This window comes from Talpa occidentalis, unplaced genomic scaffold (genome assembly GCF_014898055.3).
Source record: "Talpa occidentalis isolate TD23 unplaced genomic scaffold, MPIMG_talOcc4v2.1 talOcc4.4, whole genome shotgun sequence".
Lineage (NCBI taxonomy): Eukaryota > Metazoa > Chordata > Mammalia > Eulipotyphla > Talpidae > Talpa > Talpa occidentalis.
Window position 1 is genome coordinate 100,741,657 of NW_023604295.1, and position 18,857 is coordinate 100,760,513.

Below are 18,857 nucleotides of genomic sequence, written 5' to 3' on the forward strand. Positions count from 1 at the left end.
AAAAGGAAGATTGACTGAAATACACTGCTAAGGGGAGCAAGTGAGGAGAGGGCTGCTCTGCCATGTGGGTCACCTCCCTGGCCCAGGATCAAACTAGTACTACAGAGGCTGCAGATAGCTTCATAGTGCTGAGACTTTACCCCTGGCGCCACCGGGGAAGCCCCTATTACTGCTTTTTATTTATGGTTTCTGAATCTTGTTTATGCATGAAATTAATAATTGCTTCTCATTCTAGGGATTTGGAATGCCTATGTTCTGAAGCCTGAAGAAAATTTACAAATTCGGAACTCTATTATTTAGAGCTAGAGGCCTATATACTGTGATAGCTTGTGTGGGGAAAAAAACACTTTTGATGTGATCTGATTTGTTATCAAATGATTGAGGGTCAATCCCTTTTTGCAGTGACAGAAGAGGAGCATGTAAATTACCCAAGGAAATATTGGTGAATGTCACCTCAGAAAGACTGACCTGAAAAATCATTTGTGTCCTAACATTGGACTTATCCCAATACAGATGTGTGTGTTTTTCTGGAGGGAGGAAGAAATTTTAAATTTTTAAAACAGCTGTCAAGATAAACACTGTTATACACCTGTTTTATGAAAACTCAGCATTGAGTAAAAAAAAAGTATTTTTAACTTTATTTTCCTGTTGTACAATTTAAAAACTGTTTTAACATTTTGCCTTTTTATGTTTTAAAAGCTAACCATTTTTATTAAACCTATGAGTAAGCAGCTCATCCTAATTGCCGAAGAGTGTTTTGGAGCTCACTGGATTTGGTTGACCTTGTGGAACACAAATGTGGAGGAGCAAAATATTGACAAGCTAAAATGAAATTCTGACAGTGCATCTCTGCCAAAAACCACACACCCTCTGTGGCTATGGATATGAATTCCCAGATTTTATATACTCTTGAATAAAAAGGTTTATTTTTATTTATAAGGGGGCATAAAATAAGAAATGTCCACACAGCCATTTTTCCAACAGATGCTGTACACGTTCATTTTATATAGAATAGGGAGATTCAAATACAGTACATTTTCTATTGGTATTTGTTCTGTGCATTTTTAGCAACTTCTACCAGCAAATAAAGTATTCTCAGTAAAACAAAAATGGTTCTCAAGTTATCAGTTTGCTGTTTTTATCACTTATTTCATGCCCTGATAAATTCAAGTTACATTGACTTCAATTTTCTTAAACAGGTAATCATGAAGAACTCCTTTGCCATCTAAAAGTAATTTTATGTGTAACATTACTGTGTCTACTTCCCATGCACTTATTATTACCCTTATGCGCTGATTTTGTGAGTTAAGTTTACCGATGATAGAAGTATGTGCTGCATAGAAGTCTGTGCTTAGAGGGTGAAGTTCCTAAGCTTACCTTGAAATACAGCTACATTTCAGTGTTAAATGTGCATATTAAAAATAAGTCTTTTGGGGAAAGAAATTATGAATCTTCAGGACAGCCTTCAACGGTTTAGAGTTTTACATTCTGCTTAGACTTTTATGACTTGCTGCTGCTATTGTTCTTTTTCAAAGGCAACTTAAAGCCAGCTTCAGAATTTCCCAATTCATCCACAGCTGTTTCTGGGCAGGTTTTTGAAGTAGCTGCAACAGAAGCATGAGGCTTTCCTTTCATACCAAAAATGAAAGACTTTTTTAAAAAAAAAAATTCTGTACCCAATGGATTCTCTTTCGTGCAGGAAAGCAAAATGGTTTTATTCATCTTTTTAGTAAACAAACTCAAAACAGATTTTTCTCAATATTTATAGAGTTCTGAAAAATGGTCACCAAAAATCAATTTAGCGATTCCTGGGCTCCAGTTAGGAGGCCGGGGTCTCCGTTTCTTCAAGAAATGTGGGCTTCACTGGAAGTGAAGGGCAGGAATGACTAGACTGTCCACCACACCAGCCCTGCCTGCCTGTGGTTCTGGCAAGAAAGCAAGCCAGGAAGTGCCCTGGCTCATGCACAGATTGATCCTTTGCTTGACAGTCTTGTGGGAAACAGATACTGACTTAGAATTGTAGACTACCATGCAACAAAAAAAAGGCTTACTATCTACTCCAATGGGTTTCCAGTTCAGTTTGAAGTCAATCAAATTTTTGTATTTTCAGTGTCTCCTTGATTGGTTTTGCTAGTAATTCTGTAAATTGTACATTTGCAATATGAGGTTTTTTTCCTTTTGTACAATTTGAAACTGATGCTTCACCTTTCCTTTAATAAACTATTCAAAATCAGGTTTGTGGTACTCATCCTATTGTTCCTAATAGGTAAAGCCTTAAAGATGATTTTCTGCTCTAAGTTTGCTTTCAGATAATTTTTTAAATGATGGCAAAATGACTGTATCAGGAAGATTTTTAAAAAAAAAAAAATTTAGGACTAGCTCATTAAATTTCCTTTCATCCCTTGGAGAAAGATAGGCCAAGCAGTCTGTGGTTCAAGAGGAAGTCTGTTGCAGGCTGTTTTGGAGGCATTCAAGACTACCCACTAGTCTATACCTGGGTCCTTCCCCAGCCTGAGCTTCAGTCCCTGTGCTTATATACATGGTTTTACCCCTGACAGTGGCCCTTTAAAGATTGCCTCGACTCCACATGGTCACACAAGTACGAGTTTCTCTTGATAACGGCACCACCTGGCATCACTCATAAAAAGACTTATGCTTCTTGGCTATGTTCATTAGGTGGCTTAAGTTGTCTGTACAGAAAAGGCAGAGATGCAGAGGATAAATCATCAGGTGAGTTCTCTGGGCAGCCAAAGAGGAAAGGTGATGAGGGTGGGTCTGTCTCTGGCAGATCATTTTGAAGGTTACAGGCCTTTGAGACTAGGGCTTTACCCATGTGTAACTCTTTTGGGACAAACTTGCTAGCTGTGACTTGACTGCAACTTTCTCTCTGGCCCTGCTCCCAGAAAGAACTCACCATTGTCTTCATGTGAAACAGGTTGGTGCTTACTCAGACTTTTCATGTAAGACCGAATTCAGGTAAGATCCCACTCCTGCCCTCCTGCATGCTTTGCTTTGTAGGGTCTCTATCAGGCATCACTGAAGGGCAGCTTTCTATTCCCAAGGACATATAAAAGACGCATTTCTCACCATCCACAACAGTAGGCACATGATTAAAACCTACCTACCCAGACTGACGCACTCTTCAAGTGGGCACAGCTTCTGCTTGGAATGGTGGGATACCATGCTGACAGACATGCATAAGCATGAGGACCAGTACTTAAGAGTAATGCTACAGCTTTCCAAATGTCCATCCAGAACATAAAATAAATTGCCGAACAGTACAACTCCATCAAGAGTGCTAGCTCAGTACATGGTTGAGTGTCCTTCAGTGTATCAAGAGGCACAGTATTGGGGTGGTGAGACAAAGACCTAGAAAGAAGAAAAGCTGGAAAAACTGCAAACAAGCACTAGAATGCTACATTGTGAGTACGCATCTCATTTCTCTAGCAACTCAAGATGGTGACTTGCCACCATGTGTGTCGTAAGAAAACTATAAATTTAGTAGCTTTTGGGTTACTAAGAGATACAATCCCAAAGGAACAGACCACCACCTCTCCTTCCAGCTCTTAGGAATTCATCCCATCGACTTCAGTTGTGTAGTAGCACTGGATGGGCAGAAGACAGGCTTGTAGTTCAAACAGACCTGTTTGGGTTTAAATTCTAGCTTCACTCACTAGCTGGATCACTCATTATAAATTAGTTTGCTTATAATTCAAGGCAGATCCAGCAGGACATTTAAAGTGCCGCCTACCTCCATCACGACTAACAATATCCGTTCAGATGTACAGAGACACCTTTTCCTTATGACAAGAACACCAGAGCTGGCAAGGCCTTGCCTAGAAGCCACTGAGAATACTCTATTGCTCTACGACAGTCTGTGGCTCACAGAGGCTGATGTACTTGACAAAGCTTTCAGAATTTTGCAGCTTCATTTTCTTGACCACCAGCTTGGTTTTTGGACAGATTTCTCCACCATCTCCAAGTTTTCCCAGAAGCCTCTTGTCAGGTGCCTTAGTGGGCTAGTTCCTCTACATCTTACAGCAGGCTCAGATACAATCCCTTCTCAAGTGACCAGATTGCACAAACTGGTAAAACACTTCCTAAATCCCTTCCTCAAAAACAAAACGAGTTCATGTGTACTATTATTTTAATGTGGACTATGGCAGAGTCACCCCCCTCCCAAACAGTTCAAATCTACCTTGGCTGATCCCAGATAATGGACTGGCTAGGCAAGTTTAAGCTGCTAAGCCACAAACTGCATGAATCTTCCTTAGCCAGGGCCTCTAAAAGCCCAGTATTCTGGTGCTACCTCCCCAGTTTCTAATGGCTTACAGTTTTTCTGTTGGTTCTAAACTAGGTGTCAAACAGGAGTACAAAGGAGCTTTGCCCAAACACAGTCTCTGCCCACAGGAACTTGTAACCTAACGAGGAAAAAATATGTAAAAGCCTGCCTTCCTCCCCGGCCCAAAAAACTGCACAGTCTGATGCCAAAGGAAAAAAAAAACACACACACACAAAACTGGAGACTGGACCTACCAAGGTCAAGGTGGCGGGACTGTGGGCTCCGAAAACCAGGCAAGCAAGGGAAAGACAAGCAAGATCCTCTTACATGGGCTAAAGACTTTGGAGAGCAATGCAATATTTACTGGAAGAGCAGAGGAATGCAACAATAGGAATTGGAATGAAGTCTGTAAGAACAAGATAGTTGGCTTAAGTGGAGGTCAGAGAAACCAGTGGAGAGTTACAAAAATTTTCAGAATCCAACTGGAATAGAGTCCCACTCTCCAACTAGAGAAGAAGATAGACACTCAAGAGAACGCAAAACAAATTCCAAAGGCATAAGCCTACCTACCAGAAATGGCAGGATGGCTGGTGGGGAAAGTGGATGATAGTCACATATTGGTTTAGGTGAAGTTCAGCTTGAAATGATGCAAACTTCAGTCAGTGTGGAGCTAAGGGTCTGAAGGGAAAGGCATGTCGGTCAGGAAAGGCAATGCCGAAAAGGAAAATAAACTGTTACACCCAGGACTCCAGCAAACACCTGCCAGAGCTCAAGAAACACCCAGGGGGGCCTCCCTGATGGTGCAAGGGATTAAGTCTCAGCACTATGAAGCAATCCTCAGCCACTGCAGCATGAGTTTGATCCCTGGCAAAGGAGCTGATCCACAAGGCGCAGCAGACCACACCTGTCTTGCCTGCTGCTCCCCTCAGCAGTGTATTTCAGTCAGTCCACCTGTTCTGCTCCCCACTCTGTCTCTGGTAAATCCTCTCAGCCTCCCTGCATCTCTGGCCTACACCCCAGTTCTTGTATGCATAAATAGATAAATCTTAAAAAAAAAAAAAAAACTCCCAGAGGGCCAAAGGCTGTCCCTTACCCCAACCCATAGGCAGGTTGATAGAGTGAGAAGTTACAAAGAGGGGGAGGTAGACCCCTCCCTCCACCATTAATCCAACACCCTGGGAGTGCCTGCACAGTAAACCTCAGGAAGACTCAATCTGGTCACTTGAGACTGAATGAGCAGTCTTCTGCACCCCATTTAAGCGAGCAGTTCCCCGTCTTTACTTGCAGTTGTCCCCGTACTCTGCTGACCCAGGACTCTGCTTAGGTGTACTTTCATTCTGTCTCTAAAAACAACTTCGCTTTTCCTTCATCTAAAGACATGGCTGTGAACTCTTACTTAGCCATAGTCAAAGGCCAAGGAACCCCCAAACACAAAAACATCTAGGAACCTCAAAATCTGAAAACACCGGGCTCTCAACACAGAAAAAGATCACATCCCATGGGGACTACTTGGAACAACAGACCATGATTAGACTGTTGAAACTACTTAAAATCTTCAATTCTGGTATAACTTAATGCTTTATATACTCAGTAAATAAGTCAAAAAAGATGGTGGGTAGGGGAATCTAAAATGGTCTCCAAATAACAAAAAGGATACAGACCTTCAAATTGATATCACCCAGCAACTTGATACCATCCAAACAACTTGACTATGTTAAAAGAGCTACAAAAAATGTCTTATAGAAACCCAACATTTTTTTTTCTCTTAAATTTTATTTTTATATTCCCCCATACAATTGCAAACGCCCCATTCTGACCCCAATCCTTCCCCTCCTGCCCCCACCCCCCAAAAAGTGTCTCTGGTTCGTAGTTTTTTTGATTTTGATTTTCACTTTCTTATATTCATTTTCCTGGTCCCTTATTTAAGTTTCTAGATTCCTGCTATGAGTGAGACCATCCGGTATTTTTCTTTTTCTTTCTGGCTTATTTCGCTGAGCATGATCCCTTCCAGCGCCATCCATGTTGCTGCAAATTGCATGTGTTTATCTTTTTTGAATGCTGAGTAATATTCCATGGTATATATGTACCACATCTTCTTGATCCAGTCATCTATTTTTGGGCATTTGGGTTGTTTCCAAAGCTTAGCTATTGTAAACAGTGCTGCTATAAACATAGGGGTGCAGGTGCTCTTTGGAATTGATGTTTCTGTGTCCTTTGGGTAAATACCTAGGAGTGGAATTGCTGGATCATATGGAAGCTCTATGTTTAGTAGGTCCAGAAATCTCCACACAGCTCTCCATAGTGGTTGGACCAGTTTGCACTCCCACCAACAGTGCAAAAGAGTTCCTTTTTCTCCACACCCTCGCCAACATTTGTTGTTGCTAGTTTTTTTAATATGTGCCATTCTCACTGGTGTCACATGGTATCTCATGGTAGTTTTGATTTGCATTTCCCTGATTACAAGTGATGTTGAACATTTTTTCATATGCCTGTTGGCCATTTGCATTTCCTCTTCAGAGAAGTTTCTTTTTAGCTCTTCTGCCCATTTTTTGACTGGATTATTTTCTTTCTTGTTGTTGAGTCTCATCAGCTCTTTGCAGATTTTTGTGATCAGTCCTTTATCATTAGTGTTGGGTGCAAAAATGTTCTCCCAGTTGGTGGGGTTTCTCTTTGTTTTTGTTATTGTCTCTTTTGCTGTGCAGAAGCTCTTTAATTTGATGTAGTCCCAGTTGTTTATCTTTGTCTTCACTATCACTGCTTTGGGTGATGTGTCTGTAAAGATGTCTTTGATGTGCAAATCCCGTAGTGTAGAAACCCAACATTTTGCAATCAACATAAAGCAGCTGACGGAGGTAAGAATCATCGGTGGATACTAAAAGCACTGAAGTTTGTTAACAGCTTAAAGAGTGCCCCCCACCCCAGATCAGTTATTAAACACAAAGAGAAAGTGGTAACCTCTGCAGCCAAGTGGTGAGTCAATGTCATCGATTATGGGCAAACCTAGCATCCTGTGCCTCCTAATGTGACACACAGGAAGAAACACTCCTAAGTGTCACTTACCTGAACCTATACATGTGAAAACAAACATACAAACCCAACTTGAAGGACATTCTACAAAATAATTAGCAAACATTCTTCAAAAATGTCATGGTCACAAAAGATAATGAGCCTTGTTTCCTAGGAAATAAACACTGACATTTTGAGAGACAAAGAGTCATGATTCTGCAACTCTGACTCTCCACTGGGTAACTGACAACAAACAGCACGTTTTTACGGGAAAGATGAAACAAATGTCAATTCTGTTAAAACTGGAGAATCTAGCTGAAGGGCATATAACTCTTCCAACATTTCTATAGGTCAAAAAGTTTGACCTATAGAATAAAGTTTGTTTTTCAATCTGAACACAAAATTTCCAAGAAGAATGTAATATAGAGTACTACACCTTACTCACGGTCTATTCTGCTAAATACACAATTGCAAACATCTCACCTAATGTTCAACTTTAAGCAGGAGTTAATGAATAGGGCATATTTCAATATTATTTATTTATTTATTTTTTTTATAGAGGCATATTTTATTTATTTATTTATTTGTTTATACATGCACTGGGTACAGTCAGAAGCGCGGGAGGGTGAGAGAATTCACCAGAGCCAGAGCGGGGAGCAGAGCAGGCAGAAGGACCGAAGCACACTGCTGAGGGGAGCAGCGGGCAGCAGGAGAGGTCTGCGCGCCATGTGGGACCCTCCTCTGGTGGCCTGGGAGCAGCCGGGGATTGAACCGGCACTGCAGAGGCCGCGGGCTGCGTCGCAACCCAGCGCTCAACCGCTGCGCCACCGGGGAGGCCCTATTTCAATATTATTTAAAGACAAAGAAACTGAAGCCGAAGTAGTACCTTGCCCTAAAAACTTATTAACTCACCTTTGGAGAAAAACTCATTCTTGGTAGAAATAAAACAGACGTTTCAAATAAGGGTCAGATCCAGTGACATTACTATATACTGTTTTCTCAATTTTTTCAGATTTCTACCATAAAAAAATATAATTTATGTTCAAAAAAATCAGTTCAGATTTTTAATGACACAAAAGACTACAGTAAGGCATAAATGAAATTATTCTAGAATATAATACTTAATCATTCCAAGTTATTACTGGTATTTAGAATCTCAGGTTTCATGATTGCAAAAGGCAGGACGAGTAGCAATGACCAGGGAGTAATTAGTTGCTTGCTGATATTTCTTTGATTCATTTACAATGGAATATTGGCGTGTTTCCTCCAAGGTCGTTGTACCTTCTTGCTGACCAAGACATCCAGGTCATGACAGATTCGGGCACGTGTAGAGGAAGGTTGAATGATGTCATCCACAAATCCTGGTGAAGCAAAGAAAAAGATCATTTCTATCCCCAGCTGAGGCCATCCCTCAAGCTTATGCTCACACTGGGCACCATCTTTGAGACCTAAAGTGTGAAAATGGATTAATCCTATGAGCCCTCTTTTGTATCCCAAGAACTCTCCCATTTCTCTGGCAGGTCCACAATTTCCAGTGTAGGAACATTTGTCAAGGAAAGGATAATTTGACTCACACTTTGCTAAGATGAATTCAATAGGAAATAAAATGATAAAAATACACTTGTATTTGAAAAAGCAGCTCCAACAATTCCTCCCATCCTATACAGAAACCCCTCTGCAATGTCACTTTGCCACTCTTCTCATCAAGAAGTGGATTCTGTTTCTTCACATGACTGTAACTTGCATTGACCATAGCACATGCCAAAAGTGACACTCTACAACTACCAAACCTAGGCCTCAGGGGCCTTACAGCTTCGCCTCTCATCGCCCACAGGACACCATGTAGAAAGCATGGACTGGCCAGCAGATGACTCTTTCAGTGAAGCCTCCAGAAGACTGCAGTTGCCTAATTAGTCCCAGGCAAGACCAGCAGAAGAACCAATCAGCTAAACGCAGACCAAATCAATGACCCCCTGAACCGCGGGGGCAAAGGTAGGGACAGGGAAGGTGACTGTCTGAAGTCATTGTGTTTGGTGTGGACTTTCATACAATACTAGGTAACTGGAACAGCACTAAGAAATTTAGCCATTTCAGCTAATTGTTTTGATCCTGGTTACTGAAGCAGCCTATATAGATCCAACTGTCCTTAAGTGATGATGCCCGGGAAAATCCCAACCTTCACCAGCCTCCAAATTTGACTGTAAAAGCAGAATTATGTGAGACTTTTGGAGTATAAGAAAGTGCAAGTGACCCAACAAATGAACAGAGCAGCTTTCCCCATCATGGTCCCTACCTCTCACTGCTGCAGGAAAAGGATTGGCGAACTTCTCAACATACTCTGCCTGAGCAGCTTCCACATTCTCGTGCCCCTTGAAGATGATCTCCACCGCACCCTGTCACGAAAGGAGCTGGTCAACGTCACTGGAGATCCCCACCTAGGCAGAACTCCCTCACAGTTACCACCACGCATAGTTATGAATTTGTAGGTAAATCAAAGTGTACTAGATAGAAGTGTGGGCCACCAGGTGTAGGCCATCATGATTCCAGGGGTTGTGTGACAGGACACTCAACTGTGATCCCAAAAATGCCCTCCCAGGCAAAGCCAAGAGCTTTCCATCCTACCCTCTCCAACAGCAACTTATCCTTTCTTGAAGCCATGATGTTTGGCCCATTTTCCACTATTAGATCCATGGTTCCCTACATCAAGGGGAAGAAAATGCTGTTTTCTTTTTTCACTATCCTGATCTCTGAGTATGCAAAACAGTGGCCAGAAGAGACCAAGCTGCAAATGATCAGCAGGAGGCACTGCAAGATGGGCCTCATGTCAGAATCCCTAAAAATCCGCTCTGGTTGCTCCTGAAAGTTATATGGTTCAACCCCAACAACTATTTTTCAAAGCAGGAAAAGAATGGGGAAAAAGCTGAACAATAGGAAATACCTTGCCCAAAGCTGCCAGGGCCAGAACTACAGTTCTACTTCATGGGCTGGAAGAAGTGGTTCCAGGACCCTCAGTGGGAGGGAATGTCCAGTCCTCTCAAAGGTTAGTTGAGTGAACCCTGATGATCTCCTAACTCACTATGGGCCCTTCCCACCCTGAGCATGAAGATTCCAGCTTAGACTGCAGGACAGGGGGCCTCCCTGGTGGCACAAGGGTTAAGACGCAACCTATAAAGTTATTCGCAGCCACTGCAGAGCGAGTTCGATCCCCAGCCAGGGAGCTACCCATATGGTGCAGCAGACCTCTCCTGACTCGCCCACTGCTCCCCTCAGCAGTGTATTTCAGTCAATCCGCCTGTCCTGTTCCCCACTCTGTCTCTGGTGAATCCTCTCCCCGCACTCCCCCCCCCCCCCGCCGACACACACCTCTGGCCTGTACCCCAGTTCTTGTATGCATAAATAAATCTTACAAAAAAAAAAAAAAAAAGACTGCAGGACAGGAGACAGCACTGACCCCAGGGTTCCAGGAGGGAGGCCTGCCAAGGTCTAGACCGCAACTCCGTGGAGTGCTAGCCCAGCCTAGGGACCCTGACCTATCTCCAGCATTTCCTTGCTGTGCTTTGAGCTCCTTGCTAGGAGATACAGTACCTGGACCAGGTAAAGGTAAAGCTAGAAGCACTCACCTTTGCTCCCATGACTGCAATCTCCGCAGTAGGCCAGGCATAATTGGTGTCACCACAGAGGTGCTTGGAGCTCATGACATCATAGGCACCACCATAGGCCTAGAGCAGACCAAATGCTGAATGTCAGAGCCTGAGTCAACCAGATCATGTCCCTGAAACACACTAGGAAGCCATGAAATGAGTGCCCTGGGGGCTGCTGAAGGCCCAAGGGCTGTGGGCCAGGGGAAAAAAGCATATAATGCCTGGCTCAGCCCAGAGACCTTTCAGTTATTGTTCATTGCCTTTCCTGGCTTTTTCCCACTGCTGCTCTGAGTTACCAGAGATGATGAAGGGACTCTCTGTAGGGTGAGTTCGCAGGGCTGTAAATGCTATCCCCAAGAACTCAGTTTAAAGCTGAGTGAGGTGCACTCCTTCTTCAACCCTGTTGAAACATTTGGCCAGAACTCCATTCATGACCAGGCTGCTGAGTAGGTGGCTCCAAGCTTCCATCTGAGTTCCTCACCTTCCTGGTGATGACTGTGACTTTGGGCACTGTTGCCTCAGCAAATGCGTAGAGAAGCTTGGCGCCATGCCGGATGATGCCCCCATATTCCTGTGCCGTGCCTAGGTCACAAGGAAAAGTTACTGGACACTCATGAACACCCCCACAAGATCTGCCAGCCACACTCAGGTATGAGGTTTCCTCCTGCCTCCCACAGGGTCAGGCCAAGGCCATGCCTCACATAATCCTAGAGAGACACCTGAAATATGGAAAAGTCACAAATCCTTAGGGAATTTAGCAAGATCTCCAAATAAAGTGGGTGCCTCACTGGGCAAAGCTACCTCTCCTGGCCCCCACCAACCAATGACTTACCAGGCAGAAAACCAGGGACATCAACAAAAGTGATGAGTGGAATATTGAATGCATCACAGAATCGAACAAAACGAGCTCCTTTCACAGATGAATTAATATCCAAACATCCTAGAAAGAAAGAGATGATGTATGCTGAGCTTCTGGGCAATTTTAAATTTAAGTTCCACCCACAATGGGAATATGCCCGCAACAACCACCCAGAGCTGGTTTCAATGAAGTCACCCAAGTCTCCTATCAGAGAAAGGTAAAAGGGAACCCTCGCACTCCAGAGGAGGAAAAAAAAAAAAAAAAAAAACAGACAGGAGAAGCAACCTGGTTACAGCCCAGGAGTGACCTTAGCCCCACAGGCAGTCTTGCTAGGATAGCCCAGTGCAGACAGCCAGGCTCTACCCTGCCAAGTAAATGGCCTGCAGCCACGGAGGCAGAGCCTGCTGGCCCCACCGGCCCCATCTGTGGAGGGAGCACTCAGGAGCCGGTCTTAGTGAGTCACCATGACCTGGAGTCAGTTTCTGGTTCTGGTAATTACAGCTTATGGCCCCTTGGGAAATTACTTTCCCATTTTGAGCCTGAGGTTCCTCACCTGCAAAGCAGAAATGTTACTCCCTCCTACTATAGTTGTAAGATTTAAAGGAGAAAGTATACAGTGGCAAAGAGACAGCTCAATCACTAGCAAATCTGCCTTCCTAGAACAGTTCCCAACAGGTTCTATCTATGAGCGCAACATCATCCTGATACCAGATGAAAGGACATTAAAAGAGAAGAATACAGAATCTCATAAGCCAGGCCAGAATTCCTCAGATATTAGTCATCAAATCCAACAACGTATACAAACACTAATAATGCATCATGATTAAGTGGTTTATCCCAAGAATTCAGGTTGATTTAATATGTGAAATTATTTTTTTAAAGATTTATTTATTTATGCATACAAGAGCTGGGGTACAGGCCAGAGGTGTGGGGGGTGAGAGGATTCACCAGAGACAGAGCGGGGAACAGAACAGGCAGACTGACTGCAATACACTGCTGAGGGGAGCAGTGGGCAAAACAGGAAAGGTCTGCTGCGTCATGTGGGCAGCTCCCTGGCCAGCCAAGGATCGAACCCACACTGTAGAGGCTGCTGACAGATTCACAGCACTGCGCTCAACCCCTTGCACCACCAGGGAGGCCCATGTGAAATTATTAAAGAAGAAAACTCACAGGGTCATGTAAAAAAAAAAAAATCTAACAAAATTCATTATTTATCGATAATTAAAAACTAGAAATAAGACTAGGATTTCAGTGGAACTTCTATAATACAATAAAAGGGTATCTACAAAAAAAAATGTATGTTCATGCATGGAAATGTTCTCTACATGTGCTATCTGCCAGCATGGCCATGAGCCACATGTGGCTATGGAGCACTGGAAATCTGGCTTGTACCACTGAGGAATTAAGTTTCTGATTTTATTTAATTTCCATTACCTATTTCTAATATTCTAATTACTTAAAATTTAAAGTTTGGGTTTTTTTTTTCCATTCATAGGCTTTAGGCAACAAGTGTATATTGAACATTTGCTATGTCCAGGCCCAATACCCAAGCAACAAACAAGGCAGACTAGGTGTCTGTCCTCATATGCTGACAGTGTGGTAGAAGGCACAGGCAGTGAACAAGACAGTTTTGGGTACAGGGATCTGGAGTCTGAAGAGTCCCTTTCAAGGTGCGATATTTGAGCAGAAATCTTCCAGGGCAGGTATGAACCCTTATCTTTCGATGGGCAGAGTGGCCTGGTTCTACAAGTGGACTCGATAGAATCACAAGGGTCCTTTTATAAGAAGTAGGCCAGAAGGTCAGGCAGAGGAGAGGAAATGCCAAGAGCAGGGTTGGGCGGTGGCACTGCTGGCCCTAAAGATGAGGTCAGGCCACAAGGCCAGGATGGATACTCCCTGGAGCCTCCAGAAGGGACCCGGCCTAGCTACACCTCGATTCCAGCCCAGAGAGACTCTTTTGGACTTCAGATCTACAGAATCTAAGGTGATAAATTTTCACTGTGTTGCCTCCCTGTGTGACACTGGTCATGGTGGTGTGAGGGATGAGCAGAGCCCTCAAGCCTGTGGTGTTGTTCAGTGGGAGCAAATGCCAGGCACACTGGGAGGAAAGATGGAAACTGTGGGGACTTCTTTAGTGGGCTGTGGGTGCAGAGGGCAAGGAGAAAGCCCCAGTGTTTCTGGAATTGAGGTGGGAAGGCAGAAAGTAGTTTGTAGGGCCTCACAGGGTAGTGAGCGCGGGATTTAAAGTTTAAAGGTACCATATTGGACAGCTGTATTTTCAAGGAATTACTATCAAAATCATAGAAAATTATTTTTAAAAACTGGTAAGATTCTAAAATTCACGGTAATAAGGTAGAATAGTCAAAACAGTATTCAAAAAAGAAAAAAAGAAAAACTCTTGGCATACCATACAACTGATAAGGGACTGATCACAAAGATATACAAAGAACACACGAAACTCAACAAGAACAAAGTAAACAATCCAGTCAAGAAATGGGCAGAGGGCCTCCCCAGTGGCACAGCAGGTTGACCACAGTGCTGTGAAGCTGTCCGCAGCCTCTGCAGTGCTGGTTCGATTCCCAGCCGGCCAGGGAGATTCCCACATGGCGAGGCAGACCTCTCCTGTCTGGCCCGCTGCTCCCTTCTGCCTGTTCTGCTCCCTGCTCTGTCTCTGGTGAATTCTCCCACCCTCCCGCACCTCTGGCCTGTATCCCAGTGTTTGTATAAATAAATAAATCTTTAAAAATTTTTTAAAAAGAAAAAGAAATGGGCAGAACTTAAAAGACACTTCTCCAAAGAGGAAATGCAAATGGCCAACAGACATATGAAAAAATGTTCGGCATACCTTATAACCAGGGAAATGCAAATCAAAATCACAATGAGATACCATCTTACACCAGTGAGAATGGCACATAGCCAAAAAACTAGCAACAAATGTTGGCGAGGATGTGGTGAAAAAGGAACTTTCCTACATTGCTGGTGGGAGTTCAAACTGGACCAACCTCTATGGAAAGCTGTCTGGAGGTTCCTCAGTCTACTAAAAATGGAGCTACCATACGACCCAGCAATTCCACTCCTAGGGATCTACCCAAAGGACACAAAAACATTGTTTCAAAAAAACACCTGTAGCCCTATGTTTATTGCAGCACTATTTATAATATGTAAACCCTGGAAACAATCCAAATGCCGAAAAATAGATGACTGGATAAAGAAGATATACACACAATGGAATACTATTCAGCAATCAAAAAAGATAAACCCATGCCATTCACAGCAACATGGATGGAGTTAAAAGGAATTATGCCAGTGAAATAAGTCAGAAGGAAAAAGCAAAATATCAGATGGTTTCACTTATAGGAGGCATATAAAGGAAACAAATAAGACATTGGGAAAAAATAATAACAGTACAAAACACAACACAACAAAGCAAACACAAACAGACAATTATAAACTAGAGACATCCTGCAGGGGAGGAGGAGAGAGAAGGAGCAGAGGGAGGGAAGAGCACAGGGGACTGGGGTGATGGTGCACAGGTGAATTGGTCAAGGAAATTCTATGGGGACTACACCTGACGTGGTGGGGGCGGGGAGGGGGGCGCGGAGCAAACATTGTTTAAACATGAACAATGATGTAAAATACATACAAATTTAAAAAAGAACAGAAGTGGAAAATGCGTGCCAGCTGACCAACTTACAAAGCTAACAACATTCACAGTATTCATTTTGGACCAGAGAGTATGGTACTCGGTGTATGCTTCATACATATGGGATGTTTAGCAGCTCAGTGTCCTCTACCTACTAGATGCCAGTAGCATATCCTCCCTTCCCCCCATCCCTTCAAGTGGCAACCAAAATTGTTTACAACAATGCCAAATGTCCCTGGGATATCAAAATTGCCCCAAGTTAAGAACCTGAGAACTAAACAGTTACAGTGAATAAGACCCTATGGCATAGGCATAAAGGTAAAGACAGCAGTCAAAGAAAACAACTGTGAATAAAGAGACCCACACAACTGACTATACCAGATGCCAAAAAAGTCAATGTAGAAAGAAATCTTTTTAACAAACAGTAAGGAAACAATTAAACATCATGTAAAAAAAATGAAAAAGACCTCAGTTTCACTTTACAAACTAGATACAAAAACTAAAAAAGGATCAGAGATCTTAACATGAAACTCAGAAAAACAAAGCACCTAGAAAATAATCCAGAATTATCTTTGCAACCTTGCAGTAGGCAAAAATCTTGGACAGAACAAAGTTCTAATCCAAAGTTTAAAAAAGGGGAATTTTATAATTTTTTTAATGCGAGTTAAAAGACACCATAAATTGAATAAGCAAGTCACAGACAAGGAAAAAATTTGCTGTATATTATATATATGAATGAATGACAGGGACTCCCACCCAGAACATATAAAGAAGAGTAGAAATCAATAAACAGCCAAGCAACTTACAAAAAAAAAAAAAAGGGGGGGGGGAGCCAATAAGGAAAACCTCCCTCTTGTTGAATAAGTTTTCTGAGATGCTAGAAATGTTCTATATCTTATTTTAGATGGTAATTACAAGGGGGTATACAATTGTCAAAACCCACAAAAATGAACATTTTAAAGCGGCATTTTATTGTACATAGATTTTGTTAATGAAAGAAAAATCTTTAAAATCTCCACCCTCTATATTCAAAGTCTACATTAATAATCTGAAATAACAAATCTGAGTAATGAGTCCAAGGATGAAGACAATTCTAAATTAAGAAACTGCAAAATATACAGAAAGGCTATCATAAAAGTCAAACAGGAAAAAAAAAAAAAAGATTAGTAACAACCAAAACAAACACAATCCCTGGGGAAATGAACACAATCAGAAATGGAAAACCTATGGCCACACATGTCATGCAGGCTTGGCCTTTTCATGTTATGCACTGGTCCCAGGCCTGTCAGAGGACCCAGTGAGTCCCAGCTAATTCCTACACGAAAAAAAAATGAGAATGAGTCCTCTGTGAATCTCTGAAGCTAACTTTTAGTAACAGGCAATGAAAAGTCAATGAAATGTATGAGGTTTTCTTCAAAATAACAGTGACCTCCAACCTAACTCCCATACCTTGCTACTCCATAATTAGCACAAAAAATGTGTGATGAAAGAGGGACATCAAAGAACCACAGTGGAGCCAAGTATTCAGATTCCAGCCAGGGCTGGGGTGGTAATAAATACCAACCAGGTATTTGTGGACCTTGTTTGTAGAACAAGTTGAGCAGTTTTTTTTTTTAAAAAGTGGGCTTGAAAGTCAATCTGTATTGTACCATGCCAGAAACTATAGATGCTTTCACCAAATGAGGGAGAACTTTGAGCAAACACAGGAAATCATGTGAAGTCCACACCAGGGACAGATATGACTAGATGGAGTATGTGAACAGTTAAGAACTTACTATAGGAACAAAAAAACATTTTCAGTATGTGTAAATTCCTAATATTAAACATTTTTGTACACACAAAAAATAGTGAAACATCTCCAAGTGCCTGTCCTCCAACACAAGTATCAAATAACATGCAGAAAGCTGTCAGAACCAACTTTGTCAGGCAAAGGTTTACAATGACCAAATGAAAGCTGAATCAAGAAAAAGCATCTTAAGAACAAAGGAAAGCTTTGTAGTGTCTTTTAATACACTTTACACACACTTTCCCTGATTCCAGAGGGAGCACAGAAGACCTCAGTCACAAATTATCATGTAGATGCGTCCTAGCTTGTCTGGGGCTACTGAATCACTGACACAGGATTTTTGTGTCTGTTTCACCCAACCTCAAAGTCATCCAGGCCAGAAATGTGCCAGAAATTGATCAAAATTAGAAGGTAAAGGAACAACCTGCAGACATCTGGGGCAGAGGATTACAGCTGACATCACCCAAGGCCTAGTAGAGGAAAAAACCAAAGCAGAGGGCCTCCCCGGTAGCGCAGCGGTTGAGTGCTGGGCTGCGAAGCTGTCTGCAGCCTCTGCAACGCTGGTTCGATCCCTGGCCACAGGGTGAGGGTCCCACATGGCGCGCAGACCTCTCCTGCTGCCCGCTGCTTCCCTCAGCAGTGTATTTTGTCAGTCTGCCTGTTCTGTTCCCTGCTCTGGCTCTGGTGAATTCTCTCACCCTCCTGCGCTTCTGACTGTACCCAGTGCTTGTATAAATAAATAAATAAACGTTAAAAAAAAAAAGTTAAAAAAAAAAAAAAAAAAAAACCAAAGCAGAGGAAGGAAATTAGGGCATTCAAGAGTGGTTATGTAGGGGAACTTTAGAAAGACAAAGGTGTGCCGAGGACGAAATGCATGCTCAGAAAAGACTTGAGAAGGAGACACTAGGAAAACTATCTTGAGATAAATGTAAACAAAAACACTATATTACACAACAAAGGACCTGAGAAGATCTTAGCTTTAACCTTGAGTTTATCCCTAAACTCAATTTAAATGTGGCTTAGTGTTGAAGGAGAGCCCAGGCACAGAGACAGTGTGCAAAACTAGAACAGGTTCCTAGTTGCCTGCAATGGCACCTTGTATTTAAGGAAATCTCTCTGGACACAAGCTAAGAAACAAGACTTCGGTGACCATACATATGAAGAAAAGTCTTTGCAAACATAGTTGGGCAAAAACACTGGACAAATGGGCATTGAACAGGGAAAGAAAATATGAGTTCCTGAGTTACCACATTATACTATTCAAATGTCCAGGTTTCAACTAAAAACAAGGCCTAAAATGAAACAGGAAAGTTAAGCCATTCAAGTGAAAAACAACAATAAAATCCTGACAGATTTTGTCCCTAAGAAAGATCAGACACTAAACTTACTAGACAAAGACTTTAAAACCACTGTCTTAAATATGTTCAGAGGTAAAGGAAAACATTAAAAAAAAAACTAAAAAATCAGGAAGTATATGAACAAAATAAAAATACCAACGAAGTGATGAAAAATATAAAAATGAAACAAATTATGGGGCTGGAAAGTACAACAATTTAAATCAAAAATTCACTCTAGGAGTTCAACACCAGATAAGAGCAGAAAGAATAAGAAACTTGAAGAGATAATTTAAATTAACCAGA

The 18,857-nt window shown here is 42.2% G+C and overlaps 2 protein-coding genes across 3 annotated transcripts in view; one reads left to right on the forward strand and one right to left on the reverse strand.

Moving 5' to 3' along the window:
• STAG1 (stromal antigen 1) overlaps positions 1–2,234 on the forward strand; it is a 462,478-nt gene extending 460,244 nt beyond the window's left edge. For both annotated transcript variants that reach the window (XM_037525931.2, XM_054700807.1), the window contains one exon: positions 236–2,234. In XM_037525931.2, the coding sequence (XP_037381828.2) occupies positions 236–259 (24 nt within the window). In that variant the 3' untranslated portion in view covers positions 260–2,234. The remainder of the gene's footprint in view (positions 1–235) is intronic.
• A 6,159-nt stretch (positions 2,235–8,393) lies between these two features.
• Positions 8,394–18,857, reverse strand: part of PCCB (propionyl-CoA carboxylase subunit beta) — a 61,457-nt gene continuing 50,993 nt past the window's right edge. The window contains exons 11-15 of the mRNA XM_037525934.1: positions 11,762–11,869; positions 11,411–11,511; positions 10,909–11,007; positions 9,582–9,681; positions 8,394–8,649 (exon numbers count right to left, since the gene is read on the reverse strand). Coding sequence (XP_037381831.1) covers positions 8,528–8,649; positions 9,582–9,681; positions 10,909–11,007; positions 11,411–11,511; positions 11,762–11,869 — 530 coding nt within the window. The 3' untranslated portion in view covers positions 8,394–8,527. The remainder of the gene's footprint in view (positions 8,650–9,581; positions 9,682–10,908; positions 11,008–11,410; positions 11,512–11,761; positions 11,870–18,857) is intronic.